Source organism: Podarcis bocagei, assembly GCF_964188305.1.
Source record: "Podarcis bocagei genome assembly, chromosome: 4".
Taxonomy (NCBI): domain Eukaryota; kingdom Metazoa; phylum Chordata; class Lepidosauria; order Squamata; family Lacertidae; genus Podarcis; species Podarcis bocagei.
In genome coordinates, this window is record NC_138128.1 from 25,975,535 (window position 1) to 25,995,979 (window position 20,445).

The 20,445-nt window shown below is 41.3% G+C and overlaps 1 protein-coding gene across 5 annotated transcripts in view; it reads right to left on the reverse strand.

Annotated features, from left to right (window-relative positions):
• Positions 1 to 5,685: 5,685 nt before the first annotated feature.
• Positions 5,686 to 20,445, reverse strand: part of RNF13 (ring finger protein 13) — a 45,770-nt gene continuing 31,010 nt past the window's right edge. For all 5 annotated transcript variants that reach the window (XM_081190544.1, XM_081190547.1, XM_081190545.1 and 2 more), the window contains exons 8-10: positions 18,381 to 18,474; positions 8,609 to 8,689; positions 5,686 to 7,159 (exon numbers count right to left, since the gene is read on the reverse strand). In XM_081190544.1, the coding sequence (XP_081046670.1) occupies positions 6,789 to 7,159; positions 8,609 to 8,689; positions 18,381 to 18,474 (546 nt within the window). In that variant the 3' untranslated portion in view covers positions 5,686 to 6,788. The remainder of the gene's footprint in view (positions 7,160 to 8,608; positions 8,690 to 18,380; positions 18,475 to 20,445) is intronic.

Below are 20,445 nucleotides of genomic sequence, written 5' to 3' on the forward strand. Positions count from 1 at the left end.
GAACGACTTTGGGGTTGTGGCGCTCATCTCACTTTACAGGCCGAGGGAGCTGGCGTTTGTTCGCAGACACTTTTTCCAGGTCATGTGGCCAGCATGACTAAGCCGCTTCTGGTGCAACGGAACTCCAAAACCAGAGCAGCGCACAGAAACGCTCTTTACCTTCCCGCTGGAGCGGTTACCTATTTATCTACTTGCACTTTTTGAAATGCTTTTGAACTGCTAGATTGGCAGGGGCTGGGACTGAGCAACGGGAGCTCACCCCGTCACGGGGATTCGAACCTTTTGCGGGGGGGAAGCTGACCAGGGATTTGGCAGGTGGGTGGGCTGCAGAGGTAGTGGGTGGCAGGCCTGGGTAGAAAGGCAAGCAGGGTAGCTGAGCACTGCTTCCTGGCCCCTGCCACCTAAGACAGTTTCTCATTTCACCCGATGAAAAGACTAGCCCTATTGCCCAGTGATCCTTGGGTCTTAGCAAGAAGTTGTACATTGGAATTCTAATAGTTCATATGATTCTGTTATTGCGTATTGGTCAGCTATTGTGTTGACTGATTTGGAAAGATATAACTGGATGGTGCATCTATCAGTGGGTTCAGGTTAATCTTGGATATTTCTGCATGCTTGAACGTTCCTCTCCCTCCACACCCCCTTTACAAAATGTGGGCTAAATTGTGAACATTCGTCATTCTTCCACCAGTCTGTTACTTCTACAGAATACATGCAAAAATGTCTGGCTCAGATCCTCGCATTAAGGCGCCCTAATACACCCTGATACAAAAAGTCCTGAATGGTTCTGGCTAGTGTTCCTAGGCTGCTGCAATATTGTAATATGCAACATTTTTGCCTTCACTGTGGAACAGGTTATAGAATAGAAAGCTGTATCCAAACTGGTTGAACTTGCTGTTGTATAGTATCAGGGATATTTTCTGTTCTCAATGAACTGCCGTTTTCTTAAACTTGTTTGACTATACTAAAGAAAATAAAATGGGATAGCTAATCAATAGCAAGGGGAAGGGCAGCAGCTCAGTGGTGGAACACCAGTGTTGTATGCAGAAGACCCCAGTTTCAATCCTTGGTATCTCCAAATAAGGCTATGAAAGACTTCTTTCTGGAATCTTGCAGAGCTGTTCCTGGTCATCATATAGTCAGGGCTGAAGTAGATGGGCCAATGGTCTAACTCTTCTATATTACTAGGATGGCCACTGGGTACAAATAGTGCTAAATGAAGAAATCATGCTGGTTTTGGAAGGAGTTCAGTGAGTCTGTTTGAAAGGATCCATCCGGTTGCCTTCCTCCAAAATAATTCCAGTGGGGGAGACATTTATATAGAACTGATGGTCAGTTGTCTCCATTTACCTTTTTCTCTGATGAAACAAATATGGAGGGAGGGAAGCCATTTGTGCACAATAATGCCTGGAGTGGAAGGGCTTGTGTGGGCATTTTAGCTAATGCATCTAATGACAGGGAGCCCACCATGCTGGCATATGATGACAGGTGTGACCTGACTGGCAGTCTAAGTGATGAATGTTGAGAAGGGCAGTTGAAGCAGCTTCTGTATGGTTGGTTTCTACATGAGAAAATGTGTGGGATAGGGCAGACAGGATTGTAGCAAAGCAGCAGCTTGGTAGTGAGAGAGCCTTGGAAATGACTGCAGAAGTCAAATCTGCATAGCACAAGGTTTTGAAGTGCCAGCTGTAGCACGTTTCATCATTCCTGTGTCAGCAATAGATTTACCACTTTTCTGATCAATTTTCTGTAAGTTGAAGTGCTTGAAATGGCTTTTTAAAAAATCCCTTAAGGGTCAGGACAGAAACCAAAAATATTACTGCATTGCCATTGTGAAGAAGTCTGTAAGGGCAGTGAACAAGGGACTCTGTTCATGCATCTGAGAGAGTGAGTGTAATCTTAGATCCATTTACCTAGAAGTAAGCTCCATTGAACTAGACACAGTGGTACCTCGGGTTACAGACGCTTCAGGTTACAGACTCCACTAACCCAGAAATAGTACCTCGGGTTAAGAACTTTGCTTCAGGATGAAGAACAGAAATCGTGCAGTGGCAGCAGGAGGCCCCATTAGCTAAAGTGGTGCTTCAGGTTAAGAACAGTTTCAGGTTAAGAACGGACCTCTGGAACGAATTAAGTTCTTAACCCGAGGTACCACTGTAGTTGCAGCTGAGTAGTAAGATTTTTTAACGTGAGTGTAACGGGCCGTGTGCATGTTTGTTGTGGGGAAAATGTTAAAAAGGCTGAAAGTGGAAAATAGAAGGATGTACTGAGAAGCTATGGGGCAGGGGACCTGCTCTACAACATTTTTAGTAGCTCTCCATATGTACATTTAGTATAAAAACTTGCTTTTGCAGCCACTCTACTACTCTTTGTTGCAGATCTCTCAAGAGTTAAAACCACCATAACCCTAAGCATTCTTAAACTTAAGTAGTTTTTGCAGTTCTGATCTTACATTGTTTTCCTGGTTTTCTCTAGATCTTCAGTACCTGACTTTAGTCTAAATAAAAAAATTCCTTCCTGTAGCACCTTAAAGACCAACTAAGTTAGTTCTTGGTATAAGCTTTCGTGTGCATGCACACTTCTTCAGATAAGAAGTATTAGTCTGTATTAGTCATCGCTCTATACAGCACCACCTCCTGAAATCTTGCTCTCCTGTAGCTAAAGCCTTGGTGCTGTTCTGTCATGTTTAGTATGCACCCTTTAAGTGTGTGAATATCTACCATATTTTCTCCTGCACTTTTTGTGGTTTCTCATAGCTCATACTCTTTGACTGCATAGAGATCCTCTCAAAGAGTCATAAAGCTAAAACTCCTTCCCTGCTCCTCCATCAAACCCTATTACAGTCCACCAACTATGTTGTACTAGCTGGTGTGTTCTGTTGAATATTCTACACATTCCCTTGGGGCAGTGGCTGCTGTCAAACCATTGGTGTATTATCTTCATTTAATGTAACTGATAAACAGCTTCTGATGGGTGTATTCAAAGTATGCACCTTCACTGATAGAGCAACATTCTCTCTAGTGTGTACACTTTAGTTTGATGCTTTGACTTCTGCTTATGACTGGGTTGTGTACTGATGGATTTTGATAAAACTTCCATATCTCTACAGAGGGTACTTGCTGGGTAAAGAGTGGTTTTCAGCTCATAGTTAAGCTGTCCTGAGCAGCAGTTAGCAAACTTTTTCAGCAGGGGGCCGGTCCAGTCTCCCTCAGACCTTTTGGGGGGCCAGACTATATTTTGGGGGGGCGGGGGGAAATGAACGAATTCCTATGCCTCACAAATAACCCAGAGATGCATTTTAAATAAAAGGACACATTCTACTCATGTAAAAACATTCTGATTCCTGGACCGTCCGGGGGCCGGATTTAGAAGGCAATTGAGCCAAATCGGGTCCCCGGGCCTTAGTTTGCCTACCCATGGTCACGAGGAAGGAACCTGATTGATGGTTATTCAGCTCCTCAAGCACTTCTGTTCCTGTCCTTATAAAAGAGTCCTATGTTATGGTTTGCAGTTTCCAGTTAGGCTGAAAAGGGGGTGCAGACATGTACAAGTTGGTAAAAGACTGCAAAAGCCATTTCCCGAAATTGTCATCTAGCATACAGCATCTATCTCATGAACCATGGCACCTACAGCTATGAATTTTGTCAAAGTTTTTGATGTCTCTTTAACAGCCAACATAATGAAATGATGTAAATATTAGCTGGAACATGTGTAACAGGTAACAAACATTCCAAAATAAACTTTGGATCATCAGAGTTCCAGGAGCATCTCTGCTGTGAGATGGTGTTGAATCACATGTAGCTAGCTGTCTGCTACTTTCATGTGCCTATTTACCAGTAATAGCCAAAATGCATTGAACACCATAAGGAATTAAACCACCCACACCTCTGTGAGTCTGCCCTACTATGAGATAGTATTGAACCTCACCTGTGCCATTTGCCAAAATATGCTTTTTTAAAAATGAATTGGGGATATGCTCCCCCCACTGTTGCAAGTTTTTGCCACTCCAAATGATTCACCCAAGGTCCAGGAAAGCATCCCCTGCAAGACATTTGACCCAATGCAATGGTTGATGCAACCAGCACATGATGAACTATTGAATCCCCCCCCCCCCCGTCTAAATGAAGGTGTTATCAGTAATGACTTTACTATAGAAACTGTTAGAACCACTGGGCCAGGGAGGGTTATTATTGGTTAACTTTACATCCCACCCTGCCTCCCAGAGGAGCCTAGGGCGACAAAAACACGAGTAATAAAAGTAAGATATTTAAAAACATTTAAAGAGTTCATATGCAGTGAAAGATGCAGTGCAGAGCTACTGGTGCCCTGCAGCTGTTTTGGACTACCCCTTCCATAATCCCTCACCATTGGCCATGCTGGCTGGAGCTGATAGGCATTATAGTCCAAAAATCTGGAAGGCATGTCAAGATGGGCTGCCATAAGCTTTCATGGTGAAGAAGCAGGCTCTAGTTTATGAATGTAAGTCTTTGAAATGCCACAAGACTTTTGAAACAAGGGCTACAATCTATATTATTACTGCCCATTAGGTTTAATAGGGATACTGTGCACTGAAAGCTTTAGGACTTTATAGTGATATGTATTTTGTAAGCAGGTTGAGTATGTATGCATGTGTGGCGGGGGAGAGAAGAGTCCTTCATCTAACGATTGTTGACTCATTTGTGTGTCTTTTTCGTCCCCCCACCATCTTAATTTTCCTCCAGTCACATTGAGTGACCTTTCCTCAGCTACCACAGTAACATGCAGAAATGATTTCTCAGCTGCTGTGAGAAGACTACTGACAGCTTTTGCATTTCTTTTAAGTTGACAGAGGCTTCCCTAAGACAGGATATTTGAATATGATGATGGCATTGATGCACTCAGGCTAAAGAGAGACTTATATTTATGTGTTGTTTTTAAAAAAACTGCACAATGCCTAACACAGAAACTGCAACGTGTAATTTAGAATTGAGCATATTATAAGTGACAAACATATACTGTTCATTTTCTTGGTTCTATATCGGTCACTGGACATGAAAAGCAAAATATGCTTTTCAATAGGACTCTTGATTTCAACAGGCTTGCACAAGTAATTCTTGATGTGTTGTGCCCTAAAATCTATTTGCTGCAATGTGAGTGAATACTTATGCATTCAACAGTTGAACTAGGTTAAATCTTCAGCAGGTAATATGGTTGATGCCCACAAGCATTTCCCAAAAGTTTACTTTATTATATTGGCTCACAGCTCCCACTGACTGCAGCCTCTGCACCGTTTCTTGCTTGAAAATAACACAGAACAGCTATGTGACACTCACTATAAACTGGGTGGAGACTCCAAATGTTGCTGAACTACTGCTCCATCACCCCTGAGCCCTGCCCATGATGGGAGTCGTAGTCCAGCAACACCTGGAAGGCCACAGTTTCTCCATTACTGTTGTAACTACTCAGAGATGGCAAAGTGATAATGGCAAAGTGTCTGTTCATGGAATGCTGCTACCTGAATGCCACATAGTGGCAGAGAGGGGTTTTCTTACTGCATGAACACAGTTTCTCACGCCTCCCCCCCCCCCCTTTTGCATATCCTCTGGGAAGATTGCTTTTGTGGTTCTGTGTTGACAGCATTCCACTACATTTTGGTTCAACTGTAGTTTTTAAACACTCAGTTATGTAGTTCTTTCACATACAGTATTAAAGTGGAAAACATGTTTTATTAACATCCTTTCAAACTTTCCTATACAAGGCCATATAAAAAAAATCTCTGCAGTTTAATTATACAGAAGTGTGGCTACTTTCTACATAGTTACAATTGTATATAATTTATCTTTTTCCATGATATACTGTAAGTAGAATTCTGTTAGATATTTGTAAGCACTCATTTTTCAAATCCAATACTTAATTTTTCTATGTGCATAGTTGTAGCAGACTAATGGATCTTCAAATGCTCTGTATAGAGGTATATATCCTTTGAGAATCAATAGCGCACACACAAAATTCCATATTTCTATATGTGGTGTGGCCTGATGGTGCCTTTCTGCATTGGTCCCCACCCCTGTCTTAAGAATAAACTGAGTTGCTTTTAGCGAAGTGTGCCAGATGAATACATTTGTATCCTGATTATTTTCCTCAGGAGATGTTTAAGCCTAAGTGATGCTGAAACTTCTTTCACTACTTCCAGCAGTTCTTGCAAGCACAATAGGATAATGGGAAGGGCAGGCAAATTGCTTTTCTATGGAGATCAAAGCCCATCTCCCTCATCTGTTGGAGAAGCTCTTGATAAATGAATACTAAAACAAGCCTACCTTGTTCTTTCATTGAGTACTACCTGTTCTAGGAAAAGCCCTCACAGACACATACCCATATACTTTTTTTGGTTGGATTTGCAGGGTAGAACGTACCATACATGTAATAAATAACGTTGTCAATATAACCTCTGCTTACCAACACACTGTAAGCAAGAAAAAAGATTTACTGTCCTGGCTAAACTCCACTTTAACAAGGTGCTGAAATAACATCTCTTTCTGTGTGCATTGTCGTCTCTAGTGATGGGAGTGCCCCATGTTACTCATTACCATTGTGACGTCCAGTTAAAACGCTTGTCTTCAAAAGACAAATGGGAACAAAACAACAACAACAAAGAAACCTGTAATGAGATTAAACTATATAGAACACTATATGAGCAGCTGCTTCTACTGAAGCAACAGCAGGGTCACAATGTGCTTCCCTATGTATGTGTACATAAAAGTAGAGCTCTCTGGACAGAGGAGTTCAGTTAACACCATTTGTTCTGAAGTTCAAACGGTATTTGCCATTCTGTAATCCTGTTCATCATTGGGCTGTAGCTGGACTACTATACTCTCTTCAGTCATTCCATTCTCTGCATCGCTACTGTCGATATCTTCATTGTCGTCGTCATCTTCATCCTCATAGTCTGAAGACTCGGTCATGTTTGGGTGAGAATAAGACTCTGACAGCGCCCCAAAGGACTGAGTGCTGACGGAAGCAAGCGGCCTAAGCAAAGGAGTGTTCTCGGAGACTTCATTTTCTTCCTGGCTGTCCGTTTCAGAGTCTGAATCTCCCTGGGAAGGGACCACTTTCTGTTTACAGACTGGGCATGTTTTCTTGGTTTTAGTCAACCAGGGATCCACACACTTGCAGTGGTATGCTGTTGGGGGGGGGGGGAGAGAGAATCACTTAACTTTATCAGTAGTTTTAGAAAGAGGGTGGTTTATATTTAATGATAAAACATACACAGCACTGCCCCCAAACCCCTACCTGTTCTATAGCAGGTAGCTTAGTGGGGTCCACTTTCCTCCCCAAAAAATCAACCATGTGCTGCTTAGGTGTTATCCTCAATGGAGGAACAACAATAGAACATTTGCCAAGCTTCAATTTTAAAAATAAGGGGCTAAAGCTCAATATTAGAACATTTACAAGAAGATGATCTTGGGTTCAAGTTTTGGGAATATCTCATTTAGGAAATTCTGGAGAGCTGCTGCCAGTCAGTGTGGATAATACTGAACTCGGTGGACCAAAGGTCTGACTTGGTATAAGCTCCTTGTACCGAATCAAATAATTGGTCCATCTAACTCAGCATTGCTGCTACTTTTAGAAGCCCTCTGGAAATCCCAGATTGTTCCTGTGCAGAATTCTAGGTGGCACTGGGTATCAGGAAAATACTTTTGTCGGACTGCTTAAAAGCACAAAGTGCTGTATAAAATTAAAAGTGAAAGGGGCCCCATCTGCAGCTCTCAGTCTAATCAAATGCATGTACTGCCCTCATTTAGATGTATACTTCAGCCTATTACTGGGAAAAGTTATTCTGGATTAAGGCAGACATTACACTGTCAGTCTCTCAGGTAGCAGAATTAATCAGGGAGGGAGCAAATTATGCAAACACCACTTTCTAGCTGCAATCAAGGCATTGATGTGTGTAACACTTCCTAACTTTTAGCTGACCTACATGTTCAAATAAGTAAGAGTGCATAGATTTCCTCAGATTAGCATTTCTAAATGCAAGTAGGAAAGAGCATATTTGAATGTGGCTCCATTCCCATATTAAAAAGAAACCTCACTAGACAGCACTTCTATCTGGCTATTGCTGTTGGCCATTGTTGTATGCACTCCTTGAATTTGCTACATGACTTTCCTGGCATGCCAGTTTTTTCATAGGAAAGGGTTTTTGACATGGGGGAGCAGTCAAACAGAGCATATGCATGATCTGGCATATGCATTTGGCAGTGGTGCAGACTCCAGGGGAGGGGAACCACCTGCTTCTTTGGATAGTGTTGACTGCCATTAGCACTGGGCTGCCTGGAAAAGTTGCCATTCCATCTGTGCTTTTGCAGCAGTCTGCTGAACAAATACAATTTTATTTGTCCGTTATAGTACATTAAACTATTCTCCTGCTTAACTCCACATACTAAACAACCTGTTGAGTAGATGAAAGTAGGAAGGGATGGTTTTTTCCAGTTTTATTATTTTCAGAAGTCCCAACAATACCCTTGTATTTCACTGTGCATCTTGGACAACTAAAAGGATTTGTTAACAACAACACAGGTTTTGATTTCTTATTCGTTGCATTTTTACATCAAGCCCAAATGAAGTTACTTGCCATGAGAACAAGGAAGGATTCTGAGCTTGTCTCCATCCTCATATTCATCCAGGCAAATGGCACAAACATCATATTCATCTCCTGCAGCAGAAAAAAAAATGGAATAAAAGTTGCATTACAAAAGTGGAAACTCAAGTATAAGATAGAAAACTGGCTCTACGAGGAATTTCTCCCCAATCCTGCAAGGCTGTTTTAGAATGCAGGACAATTAATTTGATGAAATGTTGTCTCTTTTGTTTTTATTCTATTACTGTGTCTCATCTCTTTCTTCATGTTAAGCTATTAATGCTATTTTCTCACATTCTTACAGGGTCACTTTCCATAACATTTTAAAATACTGCTAAATGCAGGCTTCTCTCATAGAGTAATACTGAGAATGCTGAACCTTTGTATTGTCCTTGGAACCTCCAGAGAGTGCTGAAATCCCTGTATGAAATGCTGGAGCCACAGCCAGTCAGTATAATAATAAAGCAATGTTTCGAGTGGGTTTAAGGTAGCTTCCAGTGCTGCTACCCCAATTATGGTAAGGTGTAAGAAAAATGGGTGACAATGGGCCCAAAACGCAGTAGAGAATAGTCATAAAGAGAGCCCTGTATTGAGATCTAAATAACACCAGGCTGCAAGGAAACTAGAGCTCGTTTCATTAGACGGTGTTTCTGAGCTGCCTACAATACCAAAATTATTTCTGATCTTTTCTCAGAAAGAGCAATGTGTATCATTTCTAGTCCTGGAGAGATAATTGTAGAGAGGTTAAGCAATCTAAGACATCTTAATATTTTTACAACAGAATAGTAATTTGTTAATTGTTGGAGTCATGATTCCTAAAATTATTAATAAATAATAACACGACTCTGTGTGTGTGTGTGTGTGTGAGAGAGAGAGAGAGAGAGAGAGAATGAGTGTGTGTGTGTGTGTGTGTGTGTGTGTGTGTGTGTGTAATATATACATAAATATAAAAACCAACAATATGATGAAAATACACAATTTGAAAGGGAAGATACCTATGGTGAATTTATGTTTGCTTAGATATTAATTTATCAGGTTAGATGATTACCCTTTGGAGTTTACTAATTGTTAATGGGAATAGTTCTGATTCTTTTAACATAGTAAGACCAGGAAGTATGCATCCTTGTACCCCAAGCCAGCATGTTACAAACATCCAAGCTCAGACACACGTACACAATTCCTCTATATACAATAGTTCTCCTTTCCCTATTTATTTCAACGGATGGGCACCTGACAAATACATGCATGGACTTGTTCAGAAGCTTTGTGTGTGCATCAAAGTGCACACAACACTTTGCATTGGGTGTGTTTTGGTATTTTGGAACGTTTTGTGTAACACGGGATGGAAACACCAAACCGCCTTCCAGGAACTTGTCTGGCAATCGTAAAAGAGTTGCAACTGTATGGTGTGCCGGCATGTACTGCTTCAAAAAAGAGAGCACTGGTTAGATGCAGAATTGTAGAGTTGGGAGGGACCATGAGGGTCATCTGGTACAACCGCCTGCAATGCAAGACTCTCTTGCCCAACATGGGGCTTGAACCCACAACCCTGAGATTAAGAGTCTCGAGTTCCACCAACTAAGCTATCTGAGCAACACAAGCAGGGGCAGCAGCCCCTAGTAAACCTTATATTGCTAAATGCCTGTACAGTTGAAGTGTTTTAAGATACTAACAATGGAAGCCATGAAAATAAAATTACTAAGACTTGAACCATATGAGGAGTTATACAGTATTGTGAAGTCAGGCAGATGGGCCAGTAATGGACAGTAACAGGATAAAGGACAATCTCATTTGAAAGAATAACACAATTTCTAAATGACAGAATTGTACTTATATTACTTTAGTTTATAATAACACAAACTGTACACAAATCACTGTTTTCCTCTTTGTCAGCATCCTTAATATGACTTCCATGATAAACTATGGTCCACATTTCTTATGGTTTAACTATACCAGTTAAACCAGTTATATGAACATATGGAATTCTTCCCAATCTTGCCACATAAGGTTTACTTAGCATAGAATTTTCAGCCTACCGTAGACACCTTCAAACACTACCTTCTCCCAAAATTAGTTGTAAGTCTCAAAACCATGACCCCCTATTGAATCCAACAGACATGATCAGTGTGTTTCTTCTTTTACTTGTACAGACGGAGCCTTCTGTTAAAAAGGTGGGCTTGCGATGGAGACACCTGGTGTAGAACTCAGCAGACAGGCTGCTCACTGGGACAAAATTGCCTGAGCATTTAACACCAATCCTGGCCCGAATGCACTGCCTACCAATTGGTTTCTGGGCCAAAGTCAAAGTACTGGCTTTGGCTTATAAAACCTTCTGCAGCTCAGGAGCCTAACACTTCAGGGACTGCCTCTCAACACATGAACCAACCCAGAACCTGCATTCTTTACCTGAGACCCTTCTCAAAGTGCTCACTCCAAGCAAGGCACAGAGGATATCAACACAAAAATGGGTGTCTCAGCTTACTGAATGCTCTCCCCATGAAGGCCCACCTGGTACCATCACTGTGTTTTTAGGAGCCAGGCAAAACATTCTTATTATCCCAGGCCTCTGTATCTTAATTTTTCTATATTACTTGTGTATTTTAAGTTGTTTTATCCTTGTTTTTCGTGTTCATTTTTTGCAAGTCTCTGAGTTTCAAAAAAAGCAACTAACAACAGCAACGGCAGTCTCTACAAAGACTCCACAAGCTCTGTCTCGATAGGGAAAGCTGGCTTCATCAAAAAATGCCTGACCAAGTCTTCAGGCTCTACATCCTAAATGCTAATAAATGCATCACATATAATAAAAGAAAGGTCTGATTCTCTTCCCTTACTACTGTGAGACAGGTGTAAGGCCACCCCTGCACAATACCTCTCATGCCAAATGCAAGCTACCAAGAACAGCCAAGAACTGTTGGCTCAGAATTAAAGCAAAAATCCAGCGAAGGAATAGCTGGATCCCTCTCCCTTTCTAAAAAGTTTGACTAATTAGCCTCATCTGAATGCAAGGAATCTCACAATGCTTTTTCGGCAAGCAGAGTAGGCTGCAGTTGAAAGAAAACCCAGGAATGCCTAATACCAAGATTACAATCCTCTGGAGCTGCTGCTTTACTTCCCATCCAAATAAGTACCAGGAAAGCCCTGAAAGGTTAATCCTTTAGCATCAACAGGGCTGAAGCTGTTGTTATTGGTGCTAATGGATTTTGCATTACTGTCCTGGGAAATCTTATCTAGCAACAATCAAGCCATTTTTATTCCTCTCTTGCCAAATCTGACAAAGAGCCAATATGGGGCTAGAGTTGGCCATCACACAAGTTTCCCTCTGTAGGCAACACCAGGGATAACTCAGGCTTGCTCTGTCTAGACGCCAGCATACTCAGAGCTACCACATTGTTTAAAGGAGCTTTGAAGAATAATTAAGACTGAAATGTGCCCTATTCCCCACCTCCCCCAACAGGCTTAGAGCTTTTTTCCTTAGGTCTTCCTATGGGAAGTTAACACAGTTTTATATGCAACTTAGCAAATGGCATTAACAACCAGTGAAATATTAGCTTCTATCTTGATGCTTTTGAACTAAAGCAGTTTGAGCGGGGAGGGGGGGTCACACTAAAGATGGCTGTTTTCCAAAATAACTATAAGAAACCTTGCACACACTGAAAAGTGGCAAGAAATATGTCTGCCTGTACATACTAAAAACATTGTGTTCCTTAACAACATGGGGGGCAGGGGTATGGTTCACTCATGCGCAAGCAAATATGCAAGGAGAAGCAAGGAGGGAGGGCACTGCCAAGTCTTAATAGTTTTGAGGGCAAAGGTCTATAGCAGGAAGCCTCCTCCACCCCTGGAGACTGCCTGCCATTTACAAGCCAACTCAATCCACGTTCTATTTTTTGTTGCCCTTTTCTTCACATTTTCCAGCTCTTCAGTATCCTTTTTGAGGTACACGACCAGAATGCTATCCAGTATTGCAGCTCAACCACAGATTCGAGTAACAGAATTATGCTACTGGAAGTTCTATTCTCAATCTCTTTCCTAATGATGCCTCACAGGGAATTTTCTTTTTCACAGCTGTTGCACATTAGTTGCAGCGAGCAATCTACTACAATTCCAAGGTCTCATTCCTGCTCAGTCATGGTCAATTCAGGCCCCATTAGCATTTCCTTGAAGTTACGATTTTTTGCCCCAATGTACATCACTTAGCCATTGCTTTTTCTGAATTGCATTTGTGATTTTAATGCCCATTTCAGCCAATTTGGAGAGATCCTTTTGGAGTTCCTTGCAATCATCCCCCCCCCCTTATCACCTTTAACAATATGGTGTCATCAGCAAGCTTGGCCGCCTTACAGATCACTTCTAACTCCAGACTATTTATGAACAAGTTAAAAAGCAGAGGCTCCCAAACTGATTTTTGGAAGAACCCACGTCTTACATCCCTCTGTTGTAAGAACTGCCCATTCCTGCTCTCTGCTTCTTGCTCTTCAAACAGTTACTGATCCATAACTGCTAAGCTCACTTAGGAATCTTTGTTAAGAGACTGTATAGAAAGCATATTGAGAGTCTTAAGTATACATGCTGTACATGTGCTTATTGACATTCTCAAATAACTCTTAAGAGGCTGGTTAGATGGGTCTTATTCTTGCAGAAGCCATGCTGGAATTGCCCAGTGTATTAATTTAGTAGATGTTTGGTCCCTGTGTTCTAGATGATGAATTATATGGAAAAATAAATGCATGTATTCTGCACCTCTAACCTGGCAGATTAGGGAAATATAAAGTATGCAACCATTATTTGAGAAGTAATGGCCACCATGTGATTGTAATAGTATGCACTGGTTATAGGAGATGGGGAATTAATGCCAGCAAGTGGGATGAATGCTGAATCTGAGCTGAAACTTTTAACATCTGATTTCACAGAACTTTGCTCACAAGCACATTACATTAGAAAGACAAGACTACAGTTATCAAAATATGACTTCCGTATATATACGTGCTTTGATTTGTAAAACAAATTAATGAATGTGACAGTCTACTAAGACCCATACCAAATCGTGCCATTTGAGAACTGCTGGTCTAAGTGGAGATCTACTCTATTTTTCACACACACTCTCTACTCATTTTACCCTCATTAAGTTAACATTTCAGATTGAAAAAGATATTTGTGGTTTCTCTGGCTTTTACCATGATGGAAAAGATGGAATCTTAATTCACCTTTAAGATTCAGATGCTCTTCCAAACCTGTGAAAAGACTGAATGAATTGAGTTAGCTGTCATTCTGCCTATCATGGAAGACCAGAATGAAGAGCTCTATGCTACTGTCTCCATCAATAATAGATTCAATACAGCACCCACTCAGTTGATTCCACAAAGGCCCCTTGATCAAATATTTATCACTTTTCCAGCGGTTTGTACAGTTAAACAATAATTTGGCAGTGTGTTTGAGTATAAATGGACTGCACCTTAAATGTCACACATTGGAGAGCTCCAGTGTAATTAATTAGCATTAGCAGTTAGTAATAGCCTTTACAATAAAAAAAAAAAATGTAGACTTCAGGAAAGCAACAGAATAATCCAAAAGCTTTCCTTGGAGTTGCAGAAGATTTCTGGGTTGTCGTCTTGCCTCCAAAGAACACAAAATATCAGTGTTGTAAAGCCTAGTCTATTTGCTGTTTTAAATCAATTGGCATTGGAATTTAATTTTTTTTATAGTAATTTGGAATGTGCTTTCCATTAGAAGAGTGGAAATATTCAAATAAAGTGGAAACAAATAAAAATAGTATGTGCCTGAGGACTTTCAGCTGGCACCCATCTCAGAAGCCTGTGGCTGTGTTCATGGGGACAGCTAATACAGCAGCTTATATGTGCCTGAAATTAGTACATAAAACAAGAACTGCCTGGAATCTAGCCATTAACTTGTGGCAGACCTGTCACCATGAAAGGAGCACTACTCTTGTCAATGGTTAGACAGGGAAGAGAGTTGTGCCCTCCAAATACCCTCGCAGCAGCTCTGGCTGTTCAGGGCCAAACGAGATGTGACATTGGGAAGTGTGTCATTGGATCTCCTGCAATTATTATTATTTTTAAGTTTAAAGGTCACCTGATCAGGACTGCAGCACCAGGAGGGGTATGTAACACATTATTCTATGCCACTTTTCTGATTAAAATCACAACACTCCAAAGCTGCTATTTGCCATGTAGGGCAAAACATGCAAGTATTTACAGCGCTAGTAAGTCAGCATTTGCCCTGTAGAGAGAAAAATACCATAAGGGCACCTGTGTGGCAAGTAGCTTTGTGGGACTATTTTCATCAGAGGAGAGGGAGAAATATTCCCCGCCCCAAAGGCTGAGCATTTGCAGTGTGCCCCTCCATTAAGCCCGATGGATATTATTCTTCAGAAGTGCTTAGGAGAATGTCTTTCTTCCACGATAAGCAGTGTTATTCCACTCATATTTCAAGTGTTCATATGTGTGCCTCCAGCAATATAAGTACCAGATTTTTTAACTTGAAGAGCCTTACACCTTGTCTTCCTTCCCCCATTGCTTTCCTCCTCAGTCAGTTCTTAGGCAAAGGGTTGACTTCCTATTCTAAGCACCCAGCAACAGCTTTAAAGATTTAACAGACTTGCCTGGCTGTCAAAATCAGCACTTACTCTAGAACTCAATTCTATATATAGACCCGTTCTACAGTTATATGTGCAAACTCGTGACAGCAGTTTGAGGTTTTTTCTACAATCAAGTGACATATAAATTTTGTGAAATAAATAATAAATAAATAAATATACGGTACACTTCTCAGAAAGAGGACTCTTTCATCTCCATGCCTCCCAAATTTTGGAAAAGGTATGTTCTCGTGACACTTCTATACCACTTCACGTTTTGAGGTACCTCCACATGGCAGGAAACACATGCAAGTTGACTCTAGTTGTCAGATCTCTGCTAATGGAGGTCAATTGAAAACTGGCAATACCTTAGAGCAAAGGTTTGATCAGAGCAGTCTCCAGGTTTGAGGGGACCCTCAGCATGGGTCTCCCTATGTCAATGTGGCCTCCTAAACATCAGTGGGTGACTCTGCTTCTATTCATTTCCACCATGACATAGTGGCAGATGGGAAGGCATATAAATGAGAGGACAATGACTGCACTCCTCTAAAGAGCATAAGGCAAGCTGCCATTATCATCACCCACAATGCCCTGCAGTGAAATAGCATTATGGTGGGCAACTTTGAGCAATTGCAGTGGGGGCTGACTGGAAAACAAGGCCTGGGTCAGCAGACGTCAGCCTCAGCAATGGTCCAAACATGCCACCTGCTGACATCAGCCTTGGGTATGATATTGTGGCCTATTAGATCTCTTCCAATTTTATGAAACAAAGCAAAAAGCAACATGCTTACTAAACACATACATGGATACCCTAATTCTACCACACCCCTCCCGTGCTCCATAAGCAAGGCATACTGGCAAACCCAGTAAAATAACATGCAATTCAACAAGAAGAAAATAATACTCCTTGCATATTTGTCCTCTCTAATTCATCTCCATCAGAAATCCTTATCAGGAAAAGAAATTAACACTCCTTTCTATTAAATTTTAAGCCCGAGAAACAAAAATATTCAGCAAATATCAGCCTCATTAATTTTTTTATGAGAAACTAACTTTGTATATACACTGTGCACTCTTTTCAGCTGAACATCTGCTTTGCAATGTCCTCAATAATGGAAGACAGCAATCAAGGGCGAACAGCCAATAGGGTGCAGCTCTGCCCCGAAATCCAAGCCCATGTGTAAGCCTCATATATTCTTCATGTTGCCAATGACAATGTTGTAGTTATCTTAATGTCACTGAAAATCTCCCCCTCAGTTGTTTGCATGCTACAGGTTAAGGATGAAAGTCCAATGAATTAGGCAAAACATGTAGAGCAAAAACATTGGCAAAAAGATACATACTCTTCCTCTCCAAGAACTGAAGGGCTTCATATTGGTTCAATGAATGTTGGAGTTGGGGAAAGGGTTGCAGATTGTGCCTGACTAATACAGTCATCACAGTTGTAATGGAAAGGAGAGACTGAAGGGAAACATGAGCCAATTCAAGCATAAGCCTTCAGTTCTTGACTTAATAACTGATTTGTAAAACACATACAACAGTGCGTATACAATGATTAAACATATTTAATCATGTGTCCAAACTATTAGGCTACATTAGCAGTCAGGTCATACTGCAACTGGCTCACACACAAATAACTGCTTATGCAAGCTACTCATGCAAACAATGCTCTGTGGGAGTCTGGGACTCGCAAGCGATCATGGCCGTGCTGTTGTAAGTCACAGACTCACGGAAGAGGAATCGTAATCACACAAAAGTTTCCTTTTTTAATACCACACTGCTCATGTCTTACTCGGCTACAAGTGATCACCAAAGAAGCTCATGTGAATAGGCTACTTGCACAAGTTTTAATTTTAATTTTTTAATTAGTTTTAAAATACACAACACTGATCTGCAACCAACGAACTTGCCCAACCCACATAAACCAGTTGCTAGTATTAAGGTGATAATTATGTTATTCTTTCCTTTCCCCTCCCAACAGTAATGCAACATAATGTGTAAGTACAGTCCAGGAGACTTCAGAGGTGATTCAATCTGTCTAGACAGATGATCAGGAGCACAATTAGTATATACAGAATCCTGAAGATCATATTTGTAAAGATGCAGCTGGCAGAGTGTTTTTCAACCCTGTGCCATTGCATTTCCACAATATGGCATAAAACCTTTTGTCCCCTGACCCAGTTGCTAATTTCTACTATGGCTATATGCTAGGCACCATTGCCACCACTTACAAAAACCTTAGTAAGTCCTTCATGTCCTCATTTAGCACTGTGGTCTAAACCACCAAGCCTCTTAGGCTTGCCAACTAGGTGGTTTGAATCCACGCAACGGGGTAAGCTCCCATTGCTCTGTCCCAGCTCCTGCCAACATAGCAGTTCAAAAGCATGCCAGTGCAAGTAGATAAATAGGTACTGCTGTGGTGGGAAGGTGAACAGTGTTTCTGTGCGCTTTGGCACTCGTCATAGTCCTCTGTGCGCCAGCAGCAGTTTAGTCATGCTGGCCACATGACCCAGAAAGCTGTCTATGGACAAACGCCAGCTCCCTCATCCTGAAGCAAGATGAGCGCCACAACCCACAGTTGCCTTTGACTGGACTTAACTGTCCAGGAGTCCTTTACCTTTTACCTTTACCAATATGGATAACGAGGATAGTTGCACTGTAATGTCTATTGGTTCATGTAGTAATTTAGCATTTCAGCATGCACTGTCCTCACAAACGGTATCATGTACAATTTTTTTAAAAGTACCTTTATAACCTGCTTTTTTCCACTGTGGAACTTGGTTATGAGTAGTTAATGAAAAGATTTAGCCAATTCCAGCAATATATGACCTGGTTCAGTAGTAATGACCTATAATGCCAGTTCAACTACAGAGATCTTTTCCAGTCCTGAGTGCCTTAACCAGAGAAGCTGGGGACAGAACACAATGTCTTTGTAATATTAATCATGTGATGCCATTCAATCTACATCAAACCTGCTCAGGTTTGAAAACTCAATGTACAGTTCTTCATTGCAATCCTATACCGTTCTGCTCAGAAGCAAGCCCTACTGAATTCAATGGGACTTACTCCATGGTAAATATGCATAAAATTGCAGCCTTGGCAAAATTAGCCTGTGTCATCTGTAGCTCTAAAATGGCATAGATTATTCAATCAATTCTAAAAAGCCACACTTACCTTTCTTGAACTTATGTACCGGAAGCTTCTTAAGCTGATCTTTTTGAAGCCGATTCCTTCTTGCTCTGTGTCTGTCCTGGACAAATTTTGTGATCTTGAAAGAGACAGAAATAGAAGACGGAAACTTTTAAGAGTAATACACCACACAACTCAAGTCTCCTTTCATTCTGAGAACAGTTGTTCAAAAGAAGAAAGACAAAATCAGCCACACAGAAAACATGACACAATAGTGGGAATGAAAAACCTATGTACATATCCTTATCCTGCACACCAACACCTCCACAAGGTTATATTGCTTCATCTCTGAAGTCATCATAGTCGCCACTACTCAAGGCTACTATAAGACCAAAGCAGCTCTAGTATAGCTATTGGGACAAGTGACAAGCTCTAAAGAAGTCTACCTAGTGCATTTAGAAGAACCAACAGGGTCACACTCCCCAGTCTCCCTCCTACCATCAGGCGACCAAAGCAATCTCTGGATCAAACCCAGGCTTGAAACCTGATTGACACAGATCTACACAATCACTATAATTTGAGAGTTCTGGGGTTGTACAGCAACCATCTGCTCAAGCACCTTGCCTAGTGAATGGTTCCTACCCACTAGCCAAGCTGTTATAATCTTTTATGCCTAGGGATGACTTTTTCCAGGAGTGTTTGCACTCCTACCTCCTTTAATGCAGATGGGACTGACCCGCCTCCCTCAAAACAAAGCCTTTATTTCTTGAACCAAGCTGGTCAGCTCTTACCTACAAAATGTCATGTAGGAAAGATCTAACTTTGCCCATATCCTCAGGCCTCAACAAAATAATCCATCAGAACCAGATGCTCTGTGGATAAATCACAGACTGAACTGCCTCAATAGTGGCTTCCAGGCTGCGGCTGATGTGAGCAATTCCATCCTCAAAGTGCATATCCTATGAGGAGTCTTTCACTTCTTCTGCTGGGTCAAAATGCTGGTGTTGTGTAGTGGTTACAATGTCAAACTAAGACCTGAGAAAGCAAGGTTCAAATCTCCACTAGGCTATCTGGGTGACGTTCGGCAACTCACTCTCAGCCTAACTTACATCACAGGGTTGTTGTGGGGATTAAAAGGGGTGGGGGGAGAAACCATGTACAACACCTTGAGCTCCCTAGATAAAATGGTGGGATAGAAATGCATTTAAAAAAAAAAAAGAAAAAAGAGGAAGGACCTAAAGCCACTAAGAAAAGCTCAGCTGGACAGAACTATGAAGATGAAATGGCAATAGAAAAATAATGACCCTTCACCCTCATCACTGCCACAGAGCAGGTTCAATAAACAGCTCTCACCTGTGTTCCATCAGATTCATTGCAAGTTTGTATTCAAGCCATCTCCCCATCTGCTTTATAGCCTTTAGCTATGGTTGCAGGAAAATAGAGCCACTGTGCTGTGGCCAGATGCGACAAATGACTCTTGCTCCCATGTGCTTAGAGTTGCTATGCGCTGAGTTTTTAAGTGGCTACTTATACTGAAAATGAGAATGTGCACCCATCCTTTGTGGAAAGATGCCAAAGAGGAGGCTGGGAAACTGCCCTTCTCTGCTACATCTCATGCTCTGGGCTCAGCTGTGGCCATGGAAAAAAGCCTGCATATTCTTTACTGAAAGTTCAACCCTGGGTTTATCATCTTTGGGTATCACCTCCTCTTGCTTTGCCTCTTTTCTATGATTCAGACTGATACGTATATTAGAGAAACTAGACATAGTACATAGCTGTGTATTCCACAGAAAAATTCTCCAGAGGTTTGCAATTCAGTGTCTTCCTTTAATTGCACATACAGTAAGCTTATCAAAGGCAGCATCCCCAGGGATACAATTGTTTTTAAATAACATGTGGTACTTCTTCCCTAGGGAGTTTGAATTCCACTGTATTTGACCAGTTGTCTCCTAGCAGCTCTATTCTATGTTCTATGGTGTTACCCTTTGAGGTCAGCATTGTTTCTGGTTGGTGTTCTTTAATGTGTGATAGAAGAACTGAAAGTGTAATTTCTAAGGTAAAAACATCTTTGTCCATTCAACTTCAGATGGCCAGCTCTGCTTCAAGAAAT